We start from the raw sequence: 23,568 nt of genomic DNA, 5'->3' as shown, positions 1-23,568 counted from the left end.
GAGAAGGAATCGCAAAACTTACAGGGTCCCCGTCTTCTCCCCTGTGTCCTCTGCTGCCTTTCTGACCTGAAGAGCCCTGGAAGGAAAGAAAGAAAAGTGCATGTTAGCTGTTCCTTCATCAATTCAAATTCACAGAGTTCTGAGGCATTCTATACAATCTCCTCCCTTCAGTGTGCTTGCATTTTTGCAGATATGGCTGTGACTTTAGGAAGAGTCTGACAGCATCAAAAGCTAGCTTTTGTTCTTGCACTCATCTCTGCAGAAGGTGACTGTAACCCTTGGAAACTGCTTTGCAGGTGAGAGCCACAGGGCCACTCCTGTGCCCAAGGGGTTTGCACAGAAGACAGCTATAAAGTCAATCCTTTACAGCTGTAAAGTCCTTTTAGCAGGAAAGTCAAACACAATTGCAAAGAGATCATTTTATTTTCCTCTGCTTTTTTTTGTTGTTGTTGAGAGCTCAAGGAAGAACAAGTACAACAACAAGATGGTATCATCTCTCCCTCTGCCACACACGTTTGAACTGCTTTGTGGCAAAGATTTTATCTGAGGTCTGCTTTTCCCACTCTTGAGCACAGATCCCAACTGTCTATTCAGTGCACCAGGGAGGCTGTGCTCCCAAAACATAATTCCACTGTTGACTTAACAGAAGAGATTTCAGTAAACAAAATATCACGACACTGCAAAAAGTTCAATGTAAATTATCCTTCTACGAGGATAGATGATGCAGAAATCATGAGCAAGTACTATAGTTCATTTTTTGAAAATAAAGACCTTTCCATTGGGATATCAAAAATTCACTTGAAAGGTATATAAATGAATATGATATAAAATACATATTATAAAGTGAATTTTATATAGTAATTTACAGTTATTATATGTAAAATCTGCATATTCCTCAAGAATTAGGACATTATCTCAAGCACAGGGCTCACCACAATCACAATCTGCCTGATTCCTACCACCACCACCACTTCATCCCCAGGACAGCACTCCTAAAGCTTATAACATTTTCTTAACTTCTTAAAGCACTTCACCACTTAAGTATTCATTCCTACATGCTAAAGCTCAGTTTTGTCTATTTTCAAGCTTTCTTTAAATGGAATTCATACATACTCTGTGTTTTGCTTCTTTAGGCCATTACTGTGTTCATGAAAGATATTTGTGCTTTTCTGTATAGCTGTAGTTAATTCATTCATTTGAAATAGAATATTTCATCAAAAACTCCAATATATTTATTGATTTTATTGCTATGTAATTGATCTTTTAAAGTTTGTCACTTTAAAGACCCTGTAATACTATGATTTTCTGAACTTCAATCTCATGTCATTGCTGATGAAGCACAACTCTCTCTGCTAACACCTTTCAAACTGTCTACAGCAAATATAAAAGTGCAAATTGTAAAACCAAGAAGCAATGCCACTAAGGGTACATAGGAGAAAGAGAAATATTCTTTTTTTTCCCCTGTTAAGTTTATTGGTACATTTAAAGCAAACAATACAGTTACATTTATCATTGGGATCTTGTGCCTTTACATGATATGTCTTGGTTCTTATTTTCCCCATACCCCTGCCCTCCATTCACCCCTTCACCCTTCCCTATTTACAAAGACTTTTTGACCCAGCTATCCCTCTGCTGGGTATCTTTCCAAAAGAATTAAAAGAATCATACCACAGTGATATATGTGCACCCATGTTTATAGCAGCAGTTTGTATTAGCTAAAACTTGGAAACAGCCCAATGCCCATAAACTGGACACTGGATAAATTAGATGTGCTTTTTCTATAAAATAGAGTACTACTCAGCCATAAAACATGAAAAACTAGAAATATGTATAGCTAAATGGATGCACACTGAGGCCATATCCTTAAGTGAAATAAACAGAACACGCTTGAGTAAATACTGAATAGTTTCTCTGGTGTGAAAAACTAAAAGTGTAAATAAGGTTCATATGGTATAATTGAGAGTGTGAAATGGGAAGAAAATGGCTAAAGAGGAAGTAGGAAGGGGGAGAAAGAAAATAAAGGAAAAGAAAAAATGTGAAAAAAGATAAAATGGAAACAAAGAGGAATAATCTAAATAGCAGCATCAAAAGTGACCCCTTCTGAATTGGCTCCTAACCAAAAAAGTCATGTGAAATGCCCAGAGTGGTTATATTGACATTGAGTGAAGATTACAAATTTAACTACTCAGTCTCAGTCCTACCCATGCTGGAGCAAAGCACACTAGAGAAAATAGTGCTACAACTCAATAGTACCTTAAGACCTTGCAGTCCTCGGGTTCCATGAGATCCCAGAACCCCTGGGCATTTGCAAAATGTACAGCAGCAAGTCCTCTCTGCAATATTTCCCTGAAAAAAAGCAAAGCTGAGTGAGCAACAACTGTCAGGAATTTTATTACATGAGAATCATATTCATACAAATCATAATCTACCACCTGTAAGCCCATCTTTTTTCTTTGGATAAGAGGCTGCAAGGAATAAAAGGTGATTTTTTTACTTAAAATGGCAGAGAAGGTAGCAGACTAAAACTGTGTGGACAACATCTCCTTTCCAAGAGAAATGACCTTATTTATAGAAAAGACACCAAGCACATAAATCACCACATGCCAAGTTTGATTCTAGTTAACAGTCTCCTAAAACAGGAACTTCTGTAGCATAAACTATTGGAAGTTTTCTAGACTAGGGACTGACTTGTCTTTGGGTCCCTATGCATTCATTTAGTGAGATGACAAAGAATTAAGGGATATGCAAAAAACCCAAAATATGATGTTCTAATCTTTCATTTTTATATGCTATGACCATGAACTTAACTCAGTGGCACAAAGGCAGTGTTTGGAAATACCAAGAGTTCAATTTAGTTCTCAAGACATTTGGAATAGCTAGACTTTAAAAAAAACTCACCAGGTATTGTGACAGCATGTTGCCTAGTTGTGTCATTCCAATGGTCAAGTGAGTCCTATAATCAAATCCTTTTCCAAATTCAAAGCTGGAAAAATCATGAGCAGCTGTGTTGAGAGCTACCACCAGCAGAGCATCAAGTCCTATTTAGTAAAAATTACAGGCATAAAACTCAAGGGTTTGTACAGGAAAAAGACATTTTACTTGGTGAACATTATTCAGAGAATCAGAAATAGAGAAAAACAAACATAAGAGAAAATAGGACATAAAAAGAACTTAAAGATTTTCCTTTTCTGAATATGCATCAATCTCTAGCCTCTGTCTTTAGCATGGAATCCCTTGAGAAAAAGTTTTCAAGAATAATTATTTGCCAATCTATTGAAAAATACTAGTAGAAAACTGTGTTCAATATCTTGCAACCAATTTTGATACAGCTCTTACAATTTGAGTAATTTTTAAGAAGGTATAGTGTTCATCTTCAGGAAGATTTTCCTATGTGTAAGTTAATCCCCAAAACACAAAAACAGATATGTGGATACAAAAACAACCCCAAGCACATTTAAATATTTGGCCTTTGACAAAATGGCAAAGAATATGCATTGGAACAAAGACAGCCTTTAATAATTGGTGCTGGGAAAATTGGCTATCCACATGCAGAAAATTGAATCTAGACACATATCTCTCATCATGTACTGAACAAAAATCAAAATGGATCAAAGAACTAAATGTTAAAATAGAAACACTGAATCTGCTGGAAGATAAAATAAGTAAAACTGTTGAAGTGATAGGTGTACACAAGGAATTTCTGAACAAACCCCTGGTTACATAGGAAATAGTATTGAGAATTAACAAATGGGATTGTACCAAATTTTAAAACTTCTAAAAAGCAAACAAAACAACTAACCAAGTGAAAAGACAACCTACAGAGTAGGAGAAAATTTTACCAGCTATTTCCCAGAGGACCTTTATCTAGAATAAAGAAAGAATTCAAAAAAATTAGACCCCCCCAATAAAAGACCTAATTAGAAAATGGGCACATGAAATGAATATATGTTTAATACATAAGATGCATAAATGGCCAATAAATACATGAAAAAATGCTCAACATTGGCTATTAGAGAAATGCAAATTAAAATAACATTGAGATTCCATCTTACCCCAGAAAGAATGGCCACCATCAAGAAATCAAATAATAACAAAGATTGACATGGCTGCAGGGAACAAGAAATCTTTCCACATTCTTGGTGGGAATGTAAACTAGAACAACCACCATGAAATTAGTGTGGAGATTCCTCAAAAAACTAAAACTAGAAACTCCATTTGACCCAGGTATCTTCCTGAAAGAGTCAAAGATATCATATTAGAGTGATACATGCAAGCCCATGTTAATAGCAGTATGATTCAAAATTGCTGAAACTTCGAACTAGCCTATATGTTCATCAACAAATGAACAGATAAAGAAAGTATGGTGTTTATACCCAATAGAGCACTACTCTGCCATAAAGAAAGATAAACTTGAGTCATTTCTGGGAAGATGGATGCACCTTGAGACCATAATGCTCAGTGAAGTAAATTAGATACACAAGCTTAAATATTGCATTATTTCTCTTACATCAGAATCCCAAATGATAAATAAAAAGCAAAGCAAAAAGTAGATATTAGGAAGTAAGGAGATAGATCGTCTTCAAGGTAGAAGAGGATCAAGAGATAGAGGTAAGGGAGGAGGAAAGGAAGAGTGGTTGAAAAAAAAAGGAATTAAGATGTACTATATACATGTACTAACTCTACCCAAGGAGTTTAAACATTATTTACCACAAATATGTGCTAGCAAAGATTAAAATAAAAAATAAATAAAACTTTTTTAAATCAGATAATAACAGTTCTCAAGTTATCCCCAGTTCTAGACATACCCAGGAGCCCAGGTTCTGCAATAGCACTCCTACCTTGGAGCCAGCCAACAGTTGCTGTAAACATGAGCTAAAATAAACCTCTTCTCCTTTAAGTCATGGGTATGGGATATTTTGTCCCACTGATGATAAAGGCAGCCATACTCCTTCCTGTCACAGAGTCTATGGTCTGGTGTTCCAAGAGGGAAAATCGGGGTACTCACAGGCCCTAAGAAGGAGCTCCTAACTCAGTCTTGGAGGTTTGTGGACTGTTCTTAGAGAAACTGATGCATAAGTTGATTGTAAAAGAATGGAATCTGGTCAAGGGAAAGAGCCAGAGATGAAAGATAAAGAGAAGAACTGGTGAGGAAGGCAGGTGGGACTTGGACAGATCTCTAGACAAGAGGCTGGAGGAAAGAGGCTACAAAGTACTTTGGGGGAGGAAGGGGAAGTTGTGTGCCTAAAACACTAAGTGTGAGGAGTGAGTTCAGGGAGTTGGCCTGGAGTCTGCAGAGCCTCATAGGCTATAGATGAATATCTTCAATATTGCAGAAGGGATCCAAACTAGGAAAATGACACAGCCCAGAAATCAAACAGAACACTTTGTGGCCTCTAGGTAAAGCCTGTGGGAGCTGAGTTCCAGAAGCCAGCCTGGGCTCTACCCAGGCGGTATCTAATAATGTGTCCCATCTGACACTCAGTGGAGTTTCCCTTCACTGTATATTCCTCTCAACTTCTGCATTCAGCTTCCAACCCAGTTCAAAGCTACAACAAGGACAAGAGGTGAAGAAGGCAGAGTGCTTTTCCAAAACCATGCTAACGTCCTTCACATCCACAATCAGGAATAAAAGGAGGTCAGAGACCCTAGAAACAGAATTTGAGAGAGGAATTGGGGTATGTGAGAGACTGCTTGGGCCTGCATAAGATGACTGCCCTCAACCTTAGCCTTTGCCTCAGTGGAAAAATCCCACTAGACTACATACGTGACTTATGGCAGGTCTAGCCCCTGGGCAAACAGGGAATCTTACAGAAAAAATAGCCCTTTGTGCTAACCACAGGGTCACGGGATCTGGAGCAGGAAGCAGGTGGTATTTCCTTGTCCTACTTGCCCCTAGGGATTGTGAAGTTAAAGATTGCATAGGGTTAATTGCTGATGTACGCCTTCCCACCTACCCCTCCCCACATTTGGTAAAATACTGATTGCTGTATGGTTAAATGCTTGAGTGACTCATGTGATTGATTTGTTTGAACTGTCCAATAAGCTTGCTGAACCTTCCCCCTGGGATAACAGTATATAATCGTTTTGCTGAGCCAATAAAGCGCCTTTGATCAGAAACCAGACTTGGGCCGTGTACTCTAACTTCTTAAAGATTTCCTCCACAGACATTCAAGATCGGATCGGCCTCTGATGACCCACGAATAAGAGGCGGCTCTCACCTCCTATTCCCCGCGGGACGGGGTCCCCACAGAGAGCCGCAGGGGTATGTGTGGTTTATTGAGATAAAATTTAAAAAGCATCAAAGATCAGAGGAAATTGTGAGCAGGGAGGTATCTCAGGAAATCTCAGCCCGGGCTTAATTCATGAGGAAATCTGGAGTGTAAATTGTACCAGAGTTGACCCACCCCAGACACGGGTGCTGGACTTTTGTATCTCTATATCACTGATAGGCCCATCCACAAAGATGGGGCGTGGTATAACCCCACCCTTATTCCAAGCATGTCCACATGCATTTCAGGCTGTGAAAATCACAGGTGTAAGCACTTCGCCACAGCATTTGCAGCATTTGGGGGACATCTGTGGGAACTAATCAAGGGGCTCTCTAATCAACAGCATCCCCTGTTGTAACCAAAGGATCCTAAGATCTAGAGCACCTGGGAAAGAATAGAGGTTTGTTCATCATATTCCGTATTTTGTTGTTTACATATTCAGTGTGATACCTGCTTTTCTCAGACGGTCTGATTGATTTTCAAGCATTGTGGTGCTTTCACCTTGGAGACCATCTGAAAAGATCAGCAGTACCTAGAGAAAGAGGAAAGCAAAAAATGGGATGATGTAAAGACAAAAGCGGGGAGGAGGAACAAGTGAAAGAATAAGGAGTGGGAGACAGACTGTGACAAGGATACCTGTCCCCGAGATGCAGATTTATCTTCAAATGTATCCCACATTGACTCCAAGAACTGTACGTTCAGATGGGTTGGGCCGCTGACAGTGACTTGCAGCAAGCTGTCAAACAGTGATCTCTGGTAGATTTGGAACTTGGCAGGGAACTCTCGATCACTGTTCACCTTGAAGGCCAGGCTCACCTGTGCCTCTGCACCTGCCCCACAGCTCACTCCCCTGATGGAGGTGATGTCCTGTAAGATGAATGGCAGGTACGATTCCAAGCGAGGGTGGCCATGGAACAAAGGCTGCCCCTGATGGTGAGTAGAAATGTTGAACCCAACCACTACATCCACAAAGCAACCTGGAAACCAAGGGAAAGAAGGACAGGTTAATGAGCAAACAGGCATAAGAAAAGGCAAGCAGAAGGGGCAGGCAGGAAAGGCTCGGAAAAGAAGAGCTGTTATGCCCCAGAGCTGAGACTAGAGCATCCCTAGTACCCAACAGTGTTCAAAAAGGAAGCTACGGGCTGCTCTCCCAGTATGTAACACAGGTGTTTCCTCTGGCCCCTTTCAAATATTACATGTTCCAGTAGATAGGTGAAATTCAAACCATCGTCTAGTCGCATGCTTAGTGGCTGTGTGTATGCATTGTTTTTCTTTTAAGGATTACATTCTGACCCACATAATCAAACCACATGAAAGATTTAAACTGCTCTGCAGATCATTTGCTCTTCGGGGGTCACATGCAAATGGGTATGGAGGCTGGATGGGCAATGTAGCTCAGTCAAGCAGGTGGGGGCAAGAACAATGGCCCACCTGGGCCTGTTTGTTGCTCAGCTCCAGCAAAGGACAGCCAGGTGGCCTCCCTTCACCCCCCTTCCCACTCCCCCTGGAGGAGAGGGTGAAGGGAGGGCAGGGACAAGGGGAAAAAATGAGAACCAAGACCTGTCATGTACAGGTACAAGATTCCAATGATGAATGTAACTGTACTGTGTACCTAAAATGGACCAATAAACTCATGAGGAAAAAAACACTCCAGTTCCTGAAGGTATAAAAAAATACTCATACTGTACTAGCACCATGACAAAAATGCAAATGTTTGCCTTGCATTGCTGTGATAGTAATCTTCTCAAATGTTCAAAAGCACCTACTTTTGTCTAACATCAATATTTGCTATTAACTGTTTACTTATATGCATATATAAGAATTCTAGGGAAAAAAACGAACAGCAAGGTGGGAAGTGGGTTCAATGTTCTCAAAAGGAAGCCTGAAATCTACATTCTCAAAATGTAAACTCTTAAGTTTGTTAATGCTGATGATTAAGCTAGCAAATTGTTGTCTGTGGACAGAAGAAGCACATTGTATGTGCAAACTGTCCTTTGGTTACCTTTGATCCTATCTAGTTGTTCATTTTCCAGATGACAGAACAACTATTCATGGAGGCTGTTGCTGCTGCTCCAGAATTAGAACTCTGGCTTTCTGCCCCCAGGGCCAGGGCTCTTTCCTCCTCTGTCAGTTGCCTCCCCTTAAGCACCCAAATGGGACATAAAAGATCTGGAGCACATACAAAGACTGACATATTTTGTGACAGAGCAGCTTCCTTTAGTACGACTGTAGAAACAGAAGCACTCCGAAGATTTCTGTGTGCTTTGCAAATGTCACAAAATGTGGAATACTTCCTGATATGCTGTCCTCCCAAATTCCAAACCCACAGTGACAGAACCTGAGTCCCCCATGGCAAATGTCAGCTGGAGCTAAATTGTAACTTCACCATTAATTGCTTTCCAGTTTACTTGATTCACTCACAGGCACACTTAATATCTGTTTATATTTATGCTCTCTGGATTTGCAAATCTCTAAGAACAATTTAAATCTTTAAGGTGTTATGATGGTATGAATATCATCATTAAAAGAAAAAACACACTCTACACAAACATGTGTACATACACACACACAAGTCCCTACAAGATGGTTTTTAAAAGTTAAAATAGTAAAATTTTCAATCAGGGAAATGTTCATTTTCTTTATGTCCTCCTGAATTCAGAGTATGGTCATAGGCCTACCAGAAATGGAGAGGGTAGAAATAGGAGACTGAGATGCAGGTACTAAATGGAACATAAACACTGGATTGCAGGGAGGGGACGAGACTGGCCGGAGGACACAGCCCAGGCCCCTCCAGTCTCTGCACTCTCTCCTTGTCTTTTAGGAAAGTTGGCTGATCCTGAACTTAATGGAAGCAGAGGAGAGGCCTCTTCTCACTAAACATGCTTATAAATATATATTCTGCTGGAGTTGGTCCCTAAGACACTGAAAGAAATGGGAAGTTGCAAGTGAATTAAACAAAACAAAGAACACTTACTGGTTTTCTCACAGCTCTGGCAGATTTGACGAACCATTCTATTTTTCACATTCATATCCCTTAATTTATTAAAGTCTTGCAAAGTGATTATTTTTTTAGAATTGCCTGAGATTGGCAGAAGCTGTTCTTTATTAACTTTGCCAATGCCCAAAACCAAGATACAAATTCCAAGGTCTTTTAGAGATTTTACTGCATCGATAACATTATAGGCAGGATTCCCAAATATGATAACCACCAGAATTTGAGGAACGCCAGCATTTTTCCTCCCACCAATGGGTGGATCGAACATATGGACCACATGTTTAAGGCCTAAGTGAATTTGTGGAAGCCCGTTGGTCTTGGCAACAGTCTGAATTGTTGACTTCCACTGGGTTTTATTCAGATGGTTTTTCAACTCTATAATTTCCTGGTAGCGGCTCCCATATTGAGCCATCCCAATTTTCATTTGAGACTGAATTTCAAAATTATCGATTAAATCTCACAAGAAACTCATCATGGTAACAAACGCTGTATCAGATACTGAGTCAGAGCCATCACAGAGGAAAACCACATCAGCTTCCTGAAGGTCACAGGCTGCAACAGAAAAAAAGAATAAATTACTTTCCTCATGAATCAGTCTAAATTTTTTCTTTGATATTTAAATTGCTTTACTAAATACTTAAATTGCTTTACATTAGTAGCAAATTGAGAGAAGTTAACAGAAAGGAGAATTTCTTATTGGCCCTCAAAGAGAAGGAAAAATAGCAGAAAGGAAAATAATAATAGAGGATTTTGAAAGTATAATTATTTGCATTATTTATTAGAAATGACACTGCAAGCTACTCAAAAAAAAGTAGGAAGTTTGAATAGTCTGAATATATCATTAAAAGGTCATTAATTACACAGACTGGAAGTCTCTTCATACTCAACATCCACCCAAGTCAAGGTAACAGCACAACTGTAAAACTATCAGTACTCCTTTTACTATTAGTGCTTCCTGCTGCCTGTGTATTGAGTATTGCTAAGGTGCTTTTCAAATGTAATGATATAATTAATATATAGTTCCACTTTAAGAGGAATTATTCTAATTTTCTAGATATAGACATGGAAATAAGAGGTTAGGTCACTTGCCTAAGAACACAAAACTACTATGGAGTGGAGCTGATAAGTGGGATCTCCAGATCCTTTTTACCCTCAAATCCAGAACTTATTTTCTGCAGTGTTTTCTTTTGGTATCATAAGCTAAAAATTAAAACTTCATGGGACAAGTGTTATTGACTCATAAACAGGGCACAGCATCATTTTTTGAATTTCAGTGTTGGAAATATCCCAAAACCAAGGGACAATGTTCTATTCTTAATTCCAACTAAATCTATTGCTGGTGCTGGGGTTGAAGCAGCACGAAAGTGATCCCTAAAGGTAGCTGAGACCATAGGTTGCCTATTGTCATGCAACTCTTTGTAAAAGTAGCATGGTAGACCCAGAGATGGACTGCCCAGACAGACCTCCAAGGAAGCCTCACCACAGACAGCCCTTCCTTGGGCAGTCTACTTCCAGGGATGAAGTGAGAAGGGGCTCTGATGCTGGACATTTCTCACAAGTGATGCTTGCTCTGGATCTGTCTGCTAAGCGTAAAGCTTTGTAGAGCAGGCATCACTATTTTGACTTCTAACCATCTTGCCTTCCCCTCTTTATTTTACAGGTGTGGATCCTCTAATAAGCATCTTGCATTGCAAACCCCATCTCAGCATCTAATGCAAAAGGAAAGCATAGCAGATGAGAATAAATCAGCACCCGTACTCCTTGAACAATAATGTAGTCTTAGTAATATGCTAAAATTGGTGGTGACCCAGTGATAAACAAGAAACCACAGTTTTGTGGGAAACAAAGATAAGAAAACAGCAAGATATATGTTAACACCAGGAGAAATAGAAGAAGAAAAAGTTGAAGAGATCCAATGAGATATAGGGTCAGATGTCTAGCCAGGACATGAACAATGACAGAATTTGACAGACAAACTAGATGTAGGCAAGTGAGGTGGTAAGCTGCAGTGTTCATGGATGATAGAATGCTGTGTACAAAGATGTGAAATTTCAAAAAAATAAGGGAAAAGGAGAAAGACAGATGAGGTTGGAGTGGTGGGCAGGGATTAGCTGGAGCTTAGAAGTTTGGAAATGACCCCCAAAACAAAGGGAAACATCCACAAACCTTTAGGCAGAGGAGTGACAAAATCTAGTGTGTATAAGATCCTCAGTGTGGACATCAAAACTGTGCAGTAATTGTGAGAAAAACTGTAACTGAAAGTGAAAATTTTTCTCTATATTTTAGGGATAAATAAGTAATTTGTTCTTAGGTAAAGAAGATCACTCAGTATCTGAATGGATGAATCAATTTCTTATTTAAGTAAGGCATAGCTTGGTGATCAGGCATAATTTCACCCAGCAAAGAAAATTCTGACTGGGATTTTGGAGAAGGTTCTGTTTGGGGTTGGACTTGTTTCAAAGACAGAGGAGTAAGTTAGTGTTCATCTTAGAAACATGATTTGTGTTGGCTACAAAAATAGATTTTTATATTCGTAGAGAGAAAGGGAGAAAGAAAGAAAAAAGGAGGAGGGAGAGAAGGAGGGAGGGGAGAAGAAAATAGAAAGAAAGTTAGTTGATTGAGTCATTTGCCAAGTTTGGAGGACTGGATCCATACACACATGGCAAGGATTCAGATCTTCCAAAGAGGCAGAGAACCTCTCCATAGCTGACTTGTCAATCTTTGCTGCGTTTGAAGTCACGTGGATATTACACCTGCAGCCTGTGCAGCTCAGCACTCACTCATGAAACACAGACGAATCTCCTCCTTACCCTGATCAGAGCAGCCAATCTGTATCACCTCACATTCCTCTCCCCAGGCTCTCTCTCTGCATGAGTGGTCCTTATGCAGAAATGCATATCTTACACTTCTTATGAGTTATATGGTACCTGCAATACCATTTAGAAATCCCCAGATTTTAAAGACAAAAGTCTATTTGTTTCAACCATTCAACTCTCCACTTGAGTCTGGACTAAAAATGATGATCAATGGCTGCATGGAGATCGTGAGGCAAACAGAGAAGCATGAGTAGTGGTTAAATGAGATTAGATGACAATAACCTAAAAAAAAAAAAAAAAGAGCTTCCTGAGGCCAGAAAAAGGCAATGCAATAGCAATCAGAACAAGGACTGTGTTTAAAACAGTCCTGCATCACTTCTTCAATGCCTAAGATGGTAAGAAGAGAACTTTGTGATCTTGCTCAACTAACCCAATTTCTCTCAGATGAGAAAACTGGTTTCCTGAGTATAGAAAGATTCAGCCCATGACATTCAAGTAGCAGGAAGCCCTGATTTATGATTTATGATTTTTAAACTGTATTACTACTCTCCCTTACAAAGTAAAAACAATAACTTACCTGCTGCTGAATTGTTACACATTCCTATGAAAGATATAAATATCTTTCAGTTTGTCAAAATTGTCCACATGAATAGTGTTGTCTTTATGCCCTGCCATCATCTCCAGCTCATCTTGGTTGGCCTTTCCTACACCCACTGCAAAGATGGTGATGCCTTTGTCTCTTAATTGCAATGCTGTGTCATTGAGTTCACTTCGATCATGGGATTCCCCATCCGTGATGATGATCATCATCTGCTTCACATTTTGCTTGATGCGGCTGCCATGTTCCTCTCTGAACAGAATGCTTGAGTGTTTGAGAGCTTTGGCAGTGTAGGTATTCCCTCCAGTAGCCCTACGTTTCCTCAGATTCTCAATGATCGCTGAACTGGTAGAGTATTTGTTAAGGTAGAAAAGAATCTCGGGAGTGTCTGAGTATTTGAGCGCTCCAAACTGTACTCGGTCCCTGCCAACATCTGCTTTCTTCACCAAATGGATAGTCAGATTGACCATGCTTTCTTGCTGTTCTGCACTGATGCTGCCAGAGTGATCCAGCACAAACACAACATCTAACTGTTCAATCCTTTTACAATCTGAAAAAAAGAAAAAAGACGGGGTCATAAATACTATGCAGGGCATCCTGCACAGATCACTGACCTTTGCCATGAACTTATCACGTGCCTGTAAGCCCCACCCCCTCACTTAGCTCTTTGAGGAGGCTCAAAGAGGGCAGCATTCCCTAATCATGACTCCAAGGATATTGCTGTCCTCATTTGTGTGAAGCCACAATAGATGATCTGTATACCAAACCACTCTTCCAATGCAACTCATGAGGAGAGCTAAGGCCTTTTGCTAAGCCAATGTCAGAAGTTAGTTCAATGCCAACAGCAAGGTGAGAGACATACTGATATTTGCCTACCCGACTTTTTTGCGGGGCGGTACTGGAGGTCCAACTCGGGCTATTGCACTTGCAAGGCAGGCTGCAGAACCACTGAGCCAAATCCCCACCTACCCGACCTTGTGAAGAGTTCAGGAGTTCATTATATAAGTTGGGATTTTCATTCACCTCCCTCAGGCTCCAGCTATCTTCTGAGCCTCTGGTAGGCAAAGCTTCCCATGTGCATCCGCCTCTCCACACTTACTTAGTTGTGCTCCTTCCACTAGCTTCCTGAATTAGAATTCATTAAAGGAGTGGCCCCAAGCAGGAGGAGAGCAGAAACCCCCATCTCCTCCTCCCTAGACCCAAACCCTGCTCCACATTAGAAGCCAACCAACTACCCTAGTGGTAGGTCTTCAAGAGGATGGGTTCTTACCCTCTTGTTTCCTTCCTGAAATAGCTTAAGCATCTGCCTTCCATAGGTTCATTTTCTCCACTTTCTGCTTCCCAATATTACCTCAATCTTTATATCTGGCAATGAAATCTCAAATTCTCAAGTCTCGGACACTGTGGATAGCTTAGGCTATAACCATAAAAACCTGGAACAATAATTACAGAGATGTGGTGACTAGTGATGACTTAGTGATTATGAGTCTATCTAATGAATGAGTCAGCAGAGATTTCACCTTACACTATAGACAAAGCCTCCACAAACATTACATCTAGGAAATGAAACAGAAAGAAGCTTGCAGATTTCCAAGTCCAACCTGTGGCCTTTGGGTACACCTCTCTGTATTACCAAGAGTTCTGGAATCATTCCTACTTTGAGAGGTAGAAAAAAATTCCAATTAAGCTGTAACCAAGAAGTCTTAGAACTCACTTAAAACTCAGAGATTACAATGAAATTTTATGTTAACTTTCTGAAAATTTCACACGCATAATTTTGAAGAAGTCCAACAGATATCTTTATGTTACCAGGTAAACAACACACAAATTTACTAATGTTTTGGTTTGTTGTCATAGCTATATCCAAAACAGATAATAGGACATACTAAATTTTAAAGCACATGTGTTTTAGTCTGTGTATGCATTTATAGCAAGTTGTTATTCAAGAAGTGTTAAAATTGATAGGCTCAAACTAAAGACTGTTCAATACAACTTGAAAAGCACCACTATTTGTGACATAAAAATGGTGACCCCAAGCAATTAGAAAAATATCACAAATCCAAAATTTCCAAAAAAAGGACATAAACAAATGTAAAATAGACGTTAAGAAGAATATGGAATAATTGAAGTTAACACATACCTTTAAACTACAAAAAAAATTAGCAGATCAAGGTTGCTTAGGATATGAACTTAATTTAACTAAAAGGAAGATGAATTTGTGTTTCTAATTATTTACTTCTTAGTAGTGGTTAAATTTAGCCAAGAAATAATTCTAAGAAATCATTTGCGAATAAAAATTGGCTCTGGAAAATTCAGTTATGTAAGTATTAAAGAATTGAAAGTTTTAGTATATGTGCTGCTGAAGAGTTGAAAGTTTTGTGTAAAATTCTGAGAACTTCTTGAAATATATTTGAAGTCAACAAAAGCAAAATTATTTAGTGCCAAACTGTTAACCTGGGATATTCTTGGAAGTCAAGAGCATTTTAATATAATATAAGACCAAAACACAACACTAAAGTCCAGGTAAAGCCAAGCTCAGCATATAACACTCCTTATCCACTACAAAGTTAACAGATCACATGCTTGGGTTCTGAAGTATAGCAGGGTCACTTACCATGCAGAGCACACACACGAAAGATGAGTTTGTTTTCTATCGCTTTCAGGAGATCAAAGTTCTCAACATGGAAAATGAGGCTTCCATCCCCACTGATCTCTTCCAGCTGAGTCCTGTTGGCACCAAACACCCCTACAGAGAAAATGATCACCCCACTGTCCTGAAGAGCAACTGCAGGAGCTCTCACATCATCCTGTGCTTCACCATCTGTGATGAGGATGAGAAACTTTCTGACCTGGGGACGGGCCCCCTTGGGGTAGGTAAAATATTGACTTGTAAAGGTTAATGCACTTCCTGTCAAAGTGGTACTGTCAATAGGAGACATTCTTTCTATTGCATCGGAAATTTCTTTGGTCGTAAAGTATCTGTTAAGCTGGAACTCTTCCTTATTATAATTACTGAACTGAACCACACCAATTTGGTTTTGGTTTGCACCAATTTCAATTTTAGTCAAGAGATTTTTCATGAAGGTTTTCATTATCTCAAAATTTGCAGATCCTATACTTCCAGAACTATCCACAAGGAACATGATATCAGCCTTCATGTCTTCACATCCTGCATGTTATTAAAAAAAGAGAAAGAAATGGCACAGTTATCAGAATATGTCTTAGAAATAAAGCAGCAATGAGAAAATACTGAAAATAAACTCAAGCAATCCAGTGTTTTTTGAAAACTTCATTTGCAACTTTAGTAATCTGATGTCTAGAACATGGATTAGAAATTCACTGGAGATCATTCAAGGATTTTTAAAAAGGAAAGGCAACTTCCAAAGTGTATGCATATATTACTTATTTATCCATAATTCATTCATTTGTAATTCTTGAGGTGTACAAATTTCTAAGCCTCAGGCTATTATTAAGAATGCAATGGTGATCCAAACATTTTTTTAAAAAGGAGTCAAGAGTCAAATTCTCAGCATTAACCAGACTAATATTCAGGGTCTGTATGTTCTTGAAAAGCACAATTCCAATGCTTCTTTAAATAACATTATTTTCTGGCATTATAAGTGATTTAATAAACACTATAAGTCAATATTAAAAATTGGAGAGATAATTGACAATGTGAAATAGGAAGAAAAGGGCTAAAGATGTAGGGAAAGTAGGAAGGGTAGGGGAAAGGTAATAAGGGAAAATTAAAAATATGAGAAAATGAAAAAATGGAAATAAAGTGTTTGTAAATGGGGAGGGGGAGAGGGGGTGAAGGGAGGTCAGGGACAAGGGGGAAGAAATGAGATCCAAGACCTGTCATGTAGAGGTACAGGATCCCGATAATGAATGTGACTTACTATATACCTAAAATATACCAATAAACTCAATCAAAAAAATTGGAGAGAAAAGTTTTTTCCTAGGGATAAGTGCTTTGGTGGGCACATATCTATTCACCATGGACAGTTCCTTTATAAACTGTAGGTAGCCTGTTGATTGAAAGTGGACATTTATACACATATAAAACCATTCCTATAAGCTATAGAATATTATACATAATAATAGCTTATAGAAATGGTCTTACATGTGTGTATATGTCCTATCAGTGCTCCTGGATTCTATCTCATAGTACTTGAAAATAAACATCTAACACCAGCCATATACAGAAAAATGAAGATAATCATTTTATTGACTTGGATTCACCATGAGGATTGAAAGAAGACCTAAAAGCAGGGCACGATGGCTCATACCTATAATCCTAGCACTCTGGGTGGAAGACTGCAAGTTCATGTCCAGCTTGTACAATTTAGTATGACTTTATCTCAAAGATTTTTTTAAAGGCTTGAAGCCATCCTGAAAGCCCTCTGCGTGAAGCCTTTGCAAAGCCCCACCTTGGGAAAGTGTGGAAGATGCTCTTCTGTGTGACATGGGTAAAGACTTTTACATGTGGCTTAGTATTCTCAGGACCTACTTCATTATTCTACAAGTGCCAGAGACTGCATCTTGTCCCCTGCTGTTTCCCCATTCTTTTATGTTCATTGCATTTCAGCTAGACAATGGTTGCCCAGATAAAGGCTCCATTTCCCAGCCTTCCTTGAAACTAAACACAGCCCTGTGTCTAAATTTGGGCCAAGAGATTTTTGGCAATGGTGATTCTGCCCCATTTCTGGTTTCCCAATGAAGCAACTGTTAATCGTGGTGGGCACTCTTGGTTCTTTTACCCTTTCCATGACGGGGAGGTAATGCAAACTGGAACTTTAACTTTGACTAAGCAAGGAAGCGGCATGTTGAGAATGGAACAGCCACTTATTAGACCTGAACTGCTCACTCCAGACTATTTTGTGTGAGAGAAATGATATTCTGTAGTATATAGTTTGGAATCTTTTTTGTTAGAGCAGTTTAATCGACCCAAGTTGACATGCTGTGCTCATTCCACCTGCACCTGCTCTGAGACTTGTATTTTCTAGTCCCTTGGGCTTAGGCTCTTTAGTGTTCCTCTTCTCTACCTACTGTTTCATGACTCTTCTTCTTGTCCATAGCTTGTCTCCTCCCCCAGATATTCCACCGTTAGAGAAGTGCTGTCCCTCCTAGGATTAGGCCAGAGCCTTTTTCTTTGAAAGGATCAGAGGTACAATCACTTTATGCTTCCTGAAACCCTTTTAGTTTTCTTAGAGTCAACCCCAGAAAACAGTGGGATATTTTTACTCTTGCATTCTTTCTAAAAATTCTGAAAGCCTATTCTATTAATACCCATAACAGGAAGGAAGAATGAATAAAATTGTGGCTTAGGGTTCTGTTTCTAATGTTGCTTATTTTCTTGTTATTTTTCTTTAGTAAGTTCAAATAAGTGAAAATTCTCTACCCTTCTCATCAATGAACATTTATACCACCTTCAATAGCTCTTATGTAGCACTTATTGACAGGTATTTCTCTAAGACCTCAACATGTGTTATCTCCATTACGCTTATCCGGGAAAGGGGACAGTAGATTATGCAAGGTCTACAGCTGATCAGTGGTACAGCTGGGGTTTAAACCTTGATTCTGGCTCTAGTCTCCATTCTCTTAACCACTTAGTATGCATTTTCCACGTGCCACAACCAGCAGTCAACACTTAGCATCTTGAAATAAGAAACATCTATTGTAACAATCTGATACAGGAAATTTGAAATTTGTTTTTTTAACTTTTGGCACTTAGTCTCTGGTCAGAACAAGAATTCAAAGATGTGCTTCTGTTCTCAACTACTCAAAAACTACTAATGTTTACATACATACTACAGATGTATTTGTAATATAAAAATAAGGGTTGGCATTTATGATGCTCAACCTATAATGATTCTCTGATATAAGTATTACCCACATTTTAGAGATGACAGTGTTTTAGGCTAGAGAAGAAAGGTGAGATTAAACCCTAAACTACCTAAAGCCAAAGGCTGCTGGCTTTCTATTATACTTATCTGTGTGCACACACATGCACACACACTTACACATAGAACAGCCTCTTTTCCACATCATAGCAGTGGATTTTTTTATGGTCACAACGTTCTTAGCACCCTTCCTACTTATAGGCCCCAAGACAGCTTCAGTATAGACCCTTCACAGAGGGTTTCTCCAGTCTTGGAAACTATTTTCAAGTGAGAAGATGACACCCTCTGTCATGATATAGGAGGTTAGCACACTGTCAGCCAGACAACTGGTCACATCATACCTTGTCTCGGTTTCATCTACTGAAACCACTGGTGAAACGTGGAGAATAAAGCCTTTCTTCTTGTTGCTTACCTTTTTTAGTGCAGATGCTGTGAACAATGTCATTTTTTATACTTTTTAAGGAATCGAAGTTCTGCCCAAAGTTAACCCTGTCTTCTTTCCCTGCTATTTGTAGCAGCTGCGTTTTGTTAGCTTCTCCAATGCCAATTGCATGAACAATAACTTGTTCAGCTTTTAGTCTTGCTGCAGGCTCCAGGACACTGTCCTTGGACTTCCCATCAGTCAGCACTATGAGGAAATAGAGAACTTCACTTGTCCTATCCTTTTTTCCTTCCTGTATGAGTGGCAGTATGAAATTCAGGGCTTTCCCAGTCAAGGTGCCACCTTGTAGTTGCCTGATGTTAAAAACGGCCTTTTTTAGGTCAATGGCATTATTATAGAGAGAGATAGCAAATTCCACTTCATTCTTATTTGCATACTGCACGACTCCAACTCGGACTTTGTTTGGACCAATGCTAAACATGCCGATTACTGCTGCCATGAACTCTTTGATTTCTTCAAACTGTTTTTTCTGGATGCTGCTTGAGCCATCAATGAGGAAATAGATATCAGCTTCCTTTGTATCCACACAGCCTGCAAAAGCATGGAAAGTAGAAAACGCATTTCTTGTTAATGAAAAATAATCCAGAGCGAACTTTATAAGAGGGTTTGTGCAAACACATGAGGCTGTGCACATAGTAAAGAACGGAGCCTCTCTATTTACACAGAGCTTGTACACTTCATCAGCAATCTTTACTACCATTTTCTCCTGTGAAATTTACAGCCATCTTCAGAGGAAACTGAAACACAGCAATAGATAGTGGTTTATCTAAGGTCACACAGGCTCAAAGTTAAATGGTTTTTCTAGTATTAACCCCTACTTTCTTAAACAGTTTATGACTTATAATTTATTGAGAAATGGCATGAAACTGATAACCTTCTTTTCATACCCCTCTAATAAACTCTTCTTTGCAAAGCAACTAAATATATTTAAAGCTAAATCATATTACTCTTCTAGTTAAATGATTTATCATTACATTTGAATTTAAAAATAAAAAATGGGCCTTGCCTTTCCTCTGACCCTATTTCCAACAATTCTTCCTTTCACTCACTGCTTTAACCATTTCTGGCTTCTTTTTGTCCTTTGGAGGTGCCCCAGGGCCTTTGTGTTTGTGCTCTTCTCTTCTTAGAATATTCTTACCTCCAAATAGTCCCACACCTAGTCCTTTCTCATTGCAGATAGGTCAAGTCAAACATCAGTTCTTTGAAAAGATCTTCATTTCTCTAGGTGAAGCACACCAGCCACTGTCTACTCTATTACCCTGTTTATTTTCTTTGCAGCACTTTCAGGAAAGACTATTCATTTGCTCATGAGAACTTCCTGTTTCTTACCACAGAATGTCAGCTCCATAAGCACAGAGACTTTGCCTAGTTCTGTGCTTCAGCCCAGTAGGTGTGGCACATCAAAGACCTCTTAGTATTCCTCCTTTTGTTAGGCTTAGTCTTTAAGAAAAGTACTTTCATTTTCGTTATAGTCTACTTATTTTCTAGGCAGTCATTCACTGAAACTGAGTAGGAGAAAATATATCTTCAAAATTTCAGTTATATATGCATTATCTGGTTGAGTATATGCTCTGATCTTTAAAATAAAAGATAATGTAGTCATTTCAGAATTATTTTCTTTTGTGGAAGCTTTTGAGCAATTTATGGCCACTGACACTCGGGTAGGTTTTGAGCAATTGCTCCTTATGAAATCAGAAATACTGGAAATGTTTGACTGTGAGACTTAAACTATGAATCGATATATAACATATTAGGGCAAAGATAAGCAGTCATCTGCAAAAAACAGGGTTGATCCCAAGCCTGTAAAACTTGACAATAGACAGAATGAATTGAGTTGTAATCTAACCCAGAAGAAACAAATGTCCACCAGAAGGAAAGCAGTGATTGTTAGCAGTGACAGAGAGAAAATGGGTTACAGTAGGTAACTATGACAACCCAACCCACCCAGTCCTCCCTGGACCTGTGCTAACACACCAGCCACTGGTCACACACTGCTGTGATAATGTAAATTTAAACTACTTACAATTAAATAAAATGAAAAGTCAACTATTCATCTGTACATTTCAAGTGCTTAACAGTTCCATGTGGTTGGTATCATATTGGACAATGGATAAAGAATATTTTCATTATTAAAAATTTTGCATTGACTGAATAAGAATGTGTCTCTTAGGACCAGGGATTTAGCTCAGTGGTGCCACTGCCTACACTTGATCCCCAGTAACAAAAAACAAAACAAAAAAAAAAGTGTCTCTTGGCTCAAAATCTCACCTATACAGCCATACACACACACACACACACACACACACACACACACACACACACACACACGAGAGAGAGAGAGAGAGAGAGAGAGCTACAGAGCTTTATATTCAATTTTAAAATAGAAATATCTGATAGCCAGGTATGGTGGCATACACCTAAGTGTGAAGCAGAAGGGTTCCAAATCCAAGCCCAGCCTAAGCAACTTAGCTACTTAGCAAGACCTTGTCAAAATCTTAAAAAGGAGGCTGGGGACATAGCTCAGTGTAATGGTCCTGGGTTCAATTCCCAGTATTACAAACAAACAAACAAACAAAAATACAGATATCTGCCCATGTGGGAGTCACTAGACATTTCAATCATATACAATAACTCTCTTTGATTCCATAAGCCCCAGCAGTCTTGATGACAATTTAGCTTCTAACTCGGCATGTCTAGGGGAGAGAATGTTCTTCTGAGAGACTACAATGTTCAGCCTTCCAGGCACTGAGAGTTCTCATTGTTACAAAGAAAATTGACATCCTTTTTTTTCCTACACATCAGTCTCTTGAATTTGGTGGTGCACATCTATAATCCCAGCAGTTGGGAGGCTGAGGCAAGAGAATCATCATGAGTTCAAGGCCATCCTGGTGAATTCAAACACTCTCCCAAAAAGGAAAGAAAAAACAAAAGAATTTAGTGAAACTAGAGTAGATTTACAAAGCATCTTAACTAGGATACCCTTCATTAGGGTGATGCAAAATAATTAGAAAGATGAAAATGGGAGGCCCGCCCCATAGCATGGGTAAGTGCACACAGATTCTGGGGAGCAGCGGTGTGGACCAGAGCAGCACGGCTGCAGGCAGATCCCAGCCAATGCTCCACCCCGACCCCAGAGGCTCAGGCACACAGGCCCAAGCCAAAGGCCTGCCCAGAAAAGAGCTGCACAGGCACACAAGCAGCCAGAGGTCCATAGCAATGGCAAGCGTGCACAGGGGAAATCATCATGGCTGTGGATAAAGATATAGAAATGAGAGTTTTATAAGAGCAACACATTGACAATAATCTATACGTGCAGAACTTATGTTGCACAAATTATGATAAATCCATACAACTCAATATTACTGCCAACCAAAACATACTGCAAAAGAATATTTAACGAAATATACAAAAGGTCACGACATAAGGTTGACAGAAAAGTGAGTAAAGTAGGTAATACTGATTTATCACCATTAGCCTTTCTTTCCTTCTATGCTAATTGATCCCAATTTTTACCTTGGTACTTGGCTGCCTCCAAAAAGACTGTATTTCCCTACTCCAATTTCGTATGTGTGACTGTGTTCTGTCCAAGGGGATGTGAACCAAAAGAGTGCATGTAACTTCTGGGATCATCCCTGAAGGAAGAAAGCAGGAGGCCTCCATTTCCTTCCCTTTCATCCCATGTACTTGCTAGATGTAGATATAATGCCTAGAGCAGTACTCTTGGACAAAATATTTTAAAAGAAGAAGAGAGAGACCAAGACACTGGGGTATATCACACCAGCTCAGTCGGCCTACCTGTGGACTTAGATGTAAAACAGCAAGAGTAATCTTATCCTGTTTCAAATCATTCTTGTTTTGATTTCTTCTTTAGTCACACCCAAAAGTAATTGCAACTAATATTAGTTGCCCAATTGTATATGATTATACTGTCAAACACAACAGACACTAGACACATGAGACTTTTAAAATGAATTAACTTTAAGTTACATTTAAAATTCAGTGCCTCTGTCACATTAGCCAAATTTCAAGTACTGAATAGCCACATGTGGCTGGTAGAGGCCTTATTGGACAATTTGGACAAAGAACCATTCCTATCATCACAGAACTGTCTGTTATCTAGTACTGATCTAGTCGATGTGACATGATTTTTAAAGCTGTGTGTGTGTCTGTGTGTGTGTCAGTAGACGTAGTGGAAAGAGAGAGAGGAAAAGGGGCCTAAAAGATAAGAGATGCATTAGTTTTATCTGAATATAGGAATACAGGTGGTTTTTGTTTTCTTCTGTATGTCTGCCCATACTATTGAAATATTTCATTATATTCATATATATAAAACATTTTATTGGGACGTGATTTACATGGTATACAATTGATCACTGTAAGTATATTGTTTGATAATGTTTAAAAGTTATCCAATTATCACCAAAATCAAGTTTTAAAACATTCCCACACAGGGCTGGGGATTTAGCTCAGTGGTTCGGTGGCCTGCCTTGCAAGCACAAGGACCCGAGTTCAATCCCTGGTACAAAAAAAAAAAAAAAAAAAAAA

At 39.1% G+C, this 23,568-nt stretch overlaps 1 protein-coding gene across 1 annotated transcript in view; it reads right to left on the bottom strand.

The window, feature by feature from the left end:
- Nucleotides 1-23,568, bottom strand: part of Col6a5 (collagen type VI alpha 5 chain) — a 223,016-nt gene that overhangs the window by 74,746 nt on the left and 124,702 nt on the right. Inside the window, 9 exon segments of the mRNA XM_033759692.1 lie at nt 23-76; nt 2,254-2,346; nt 2,899-3,038; nt 6,720-6,801; nt 6,906-7,246; nt 9,244-9,860; nt 12,676-13,228; nt 15,293-15,847; nt 18,994-19,554. Of these exon segments, the coding sequence (XP_033615583.1) occupies nt 23-76; nt 2,254-2,346; nt 2,899-3,038; nt 6,720-6,801; nt 6,906-7,246; nt 9,244-9,860; nt 12,676-13,228; nt 15,293-15,847; nt 18,994-19,554 (2,996 nt within the window).

Source organism: Fukomys damarensis, unplaced genomic scaffold, assembly GCF_012274545.1.
Source record: "Fukomys damarensis isolate Sample0158 unplaced genomic scaffold, DMR_v1.0_HiC HiC_scaffold_37, whole genome shotgun sequence".
In the NCBI taxonomy this organism is placed as follows: domain Eukaryota; kingdom Metazoa; phylum Chordata; class Mammalia; order Rodentia; family Bathyergidae; genus Fukomys; species Fukomys damarensis.
The sequence above is the reverse complement of the archived record's forward strand: the minus strand, read 5'-3'. Positions and strand labels throughout refer to the sequence as shown.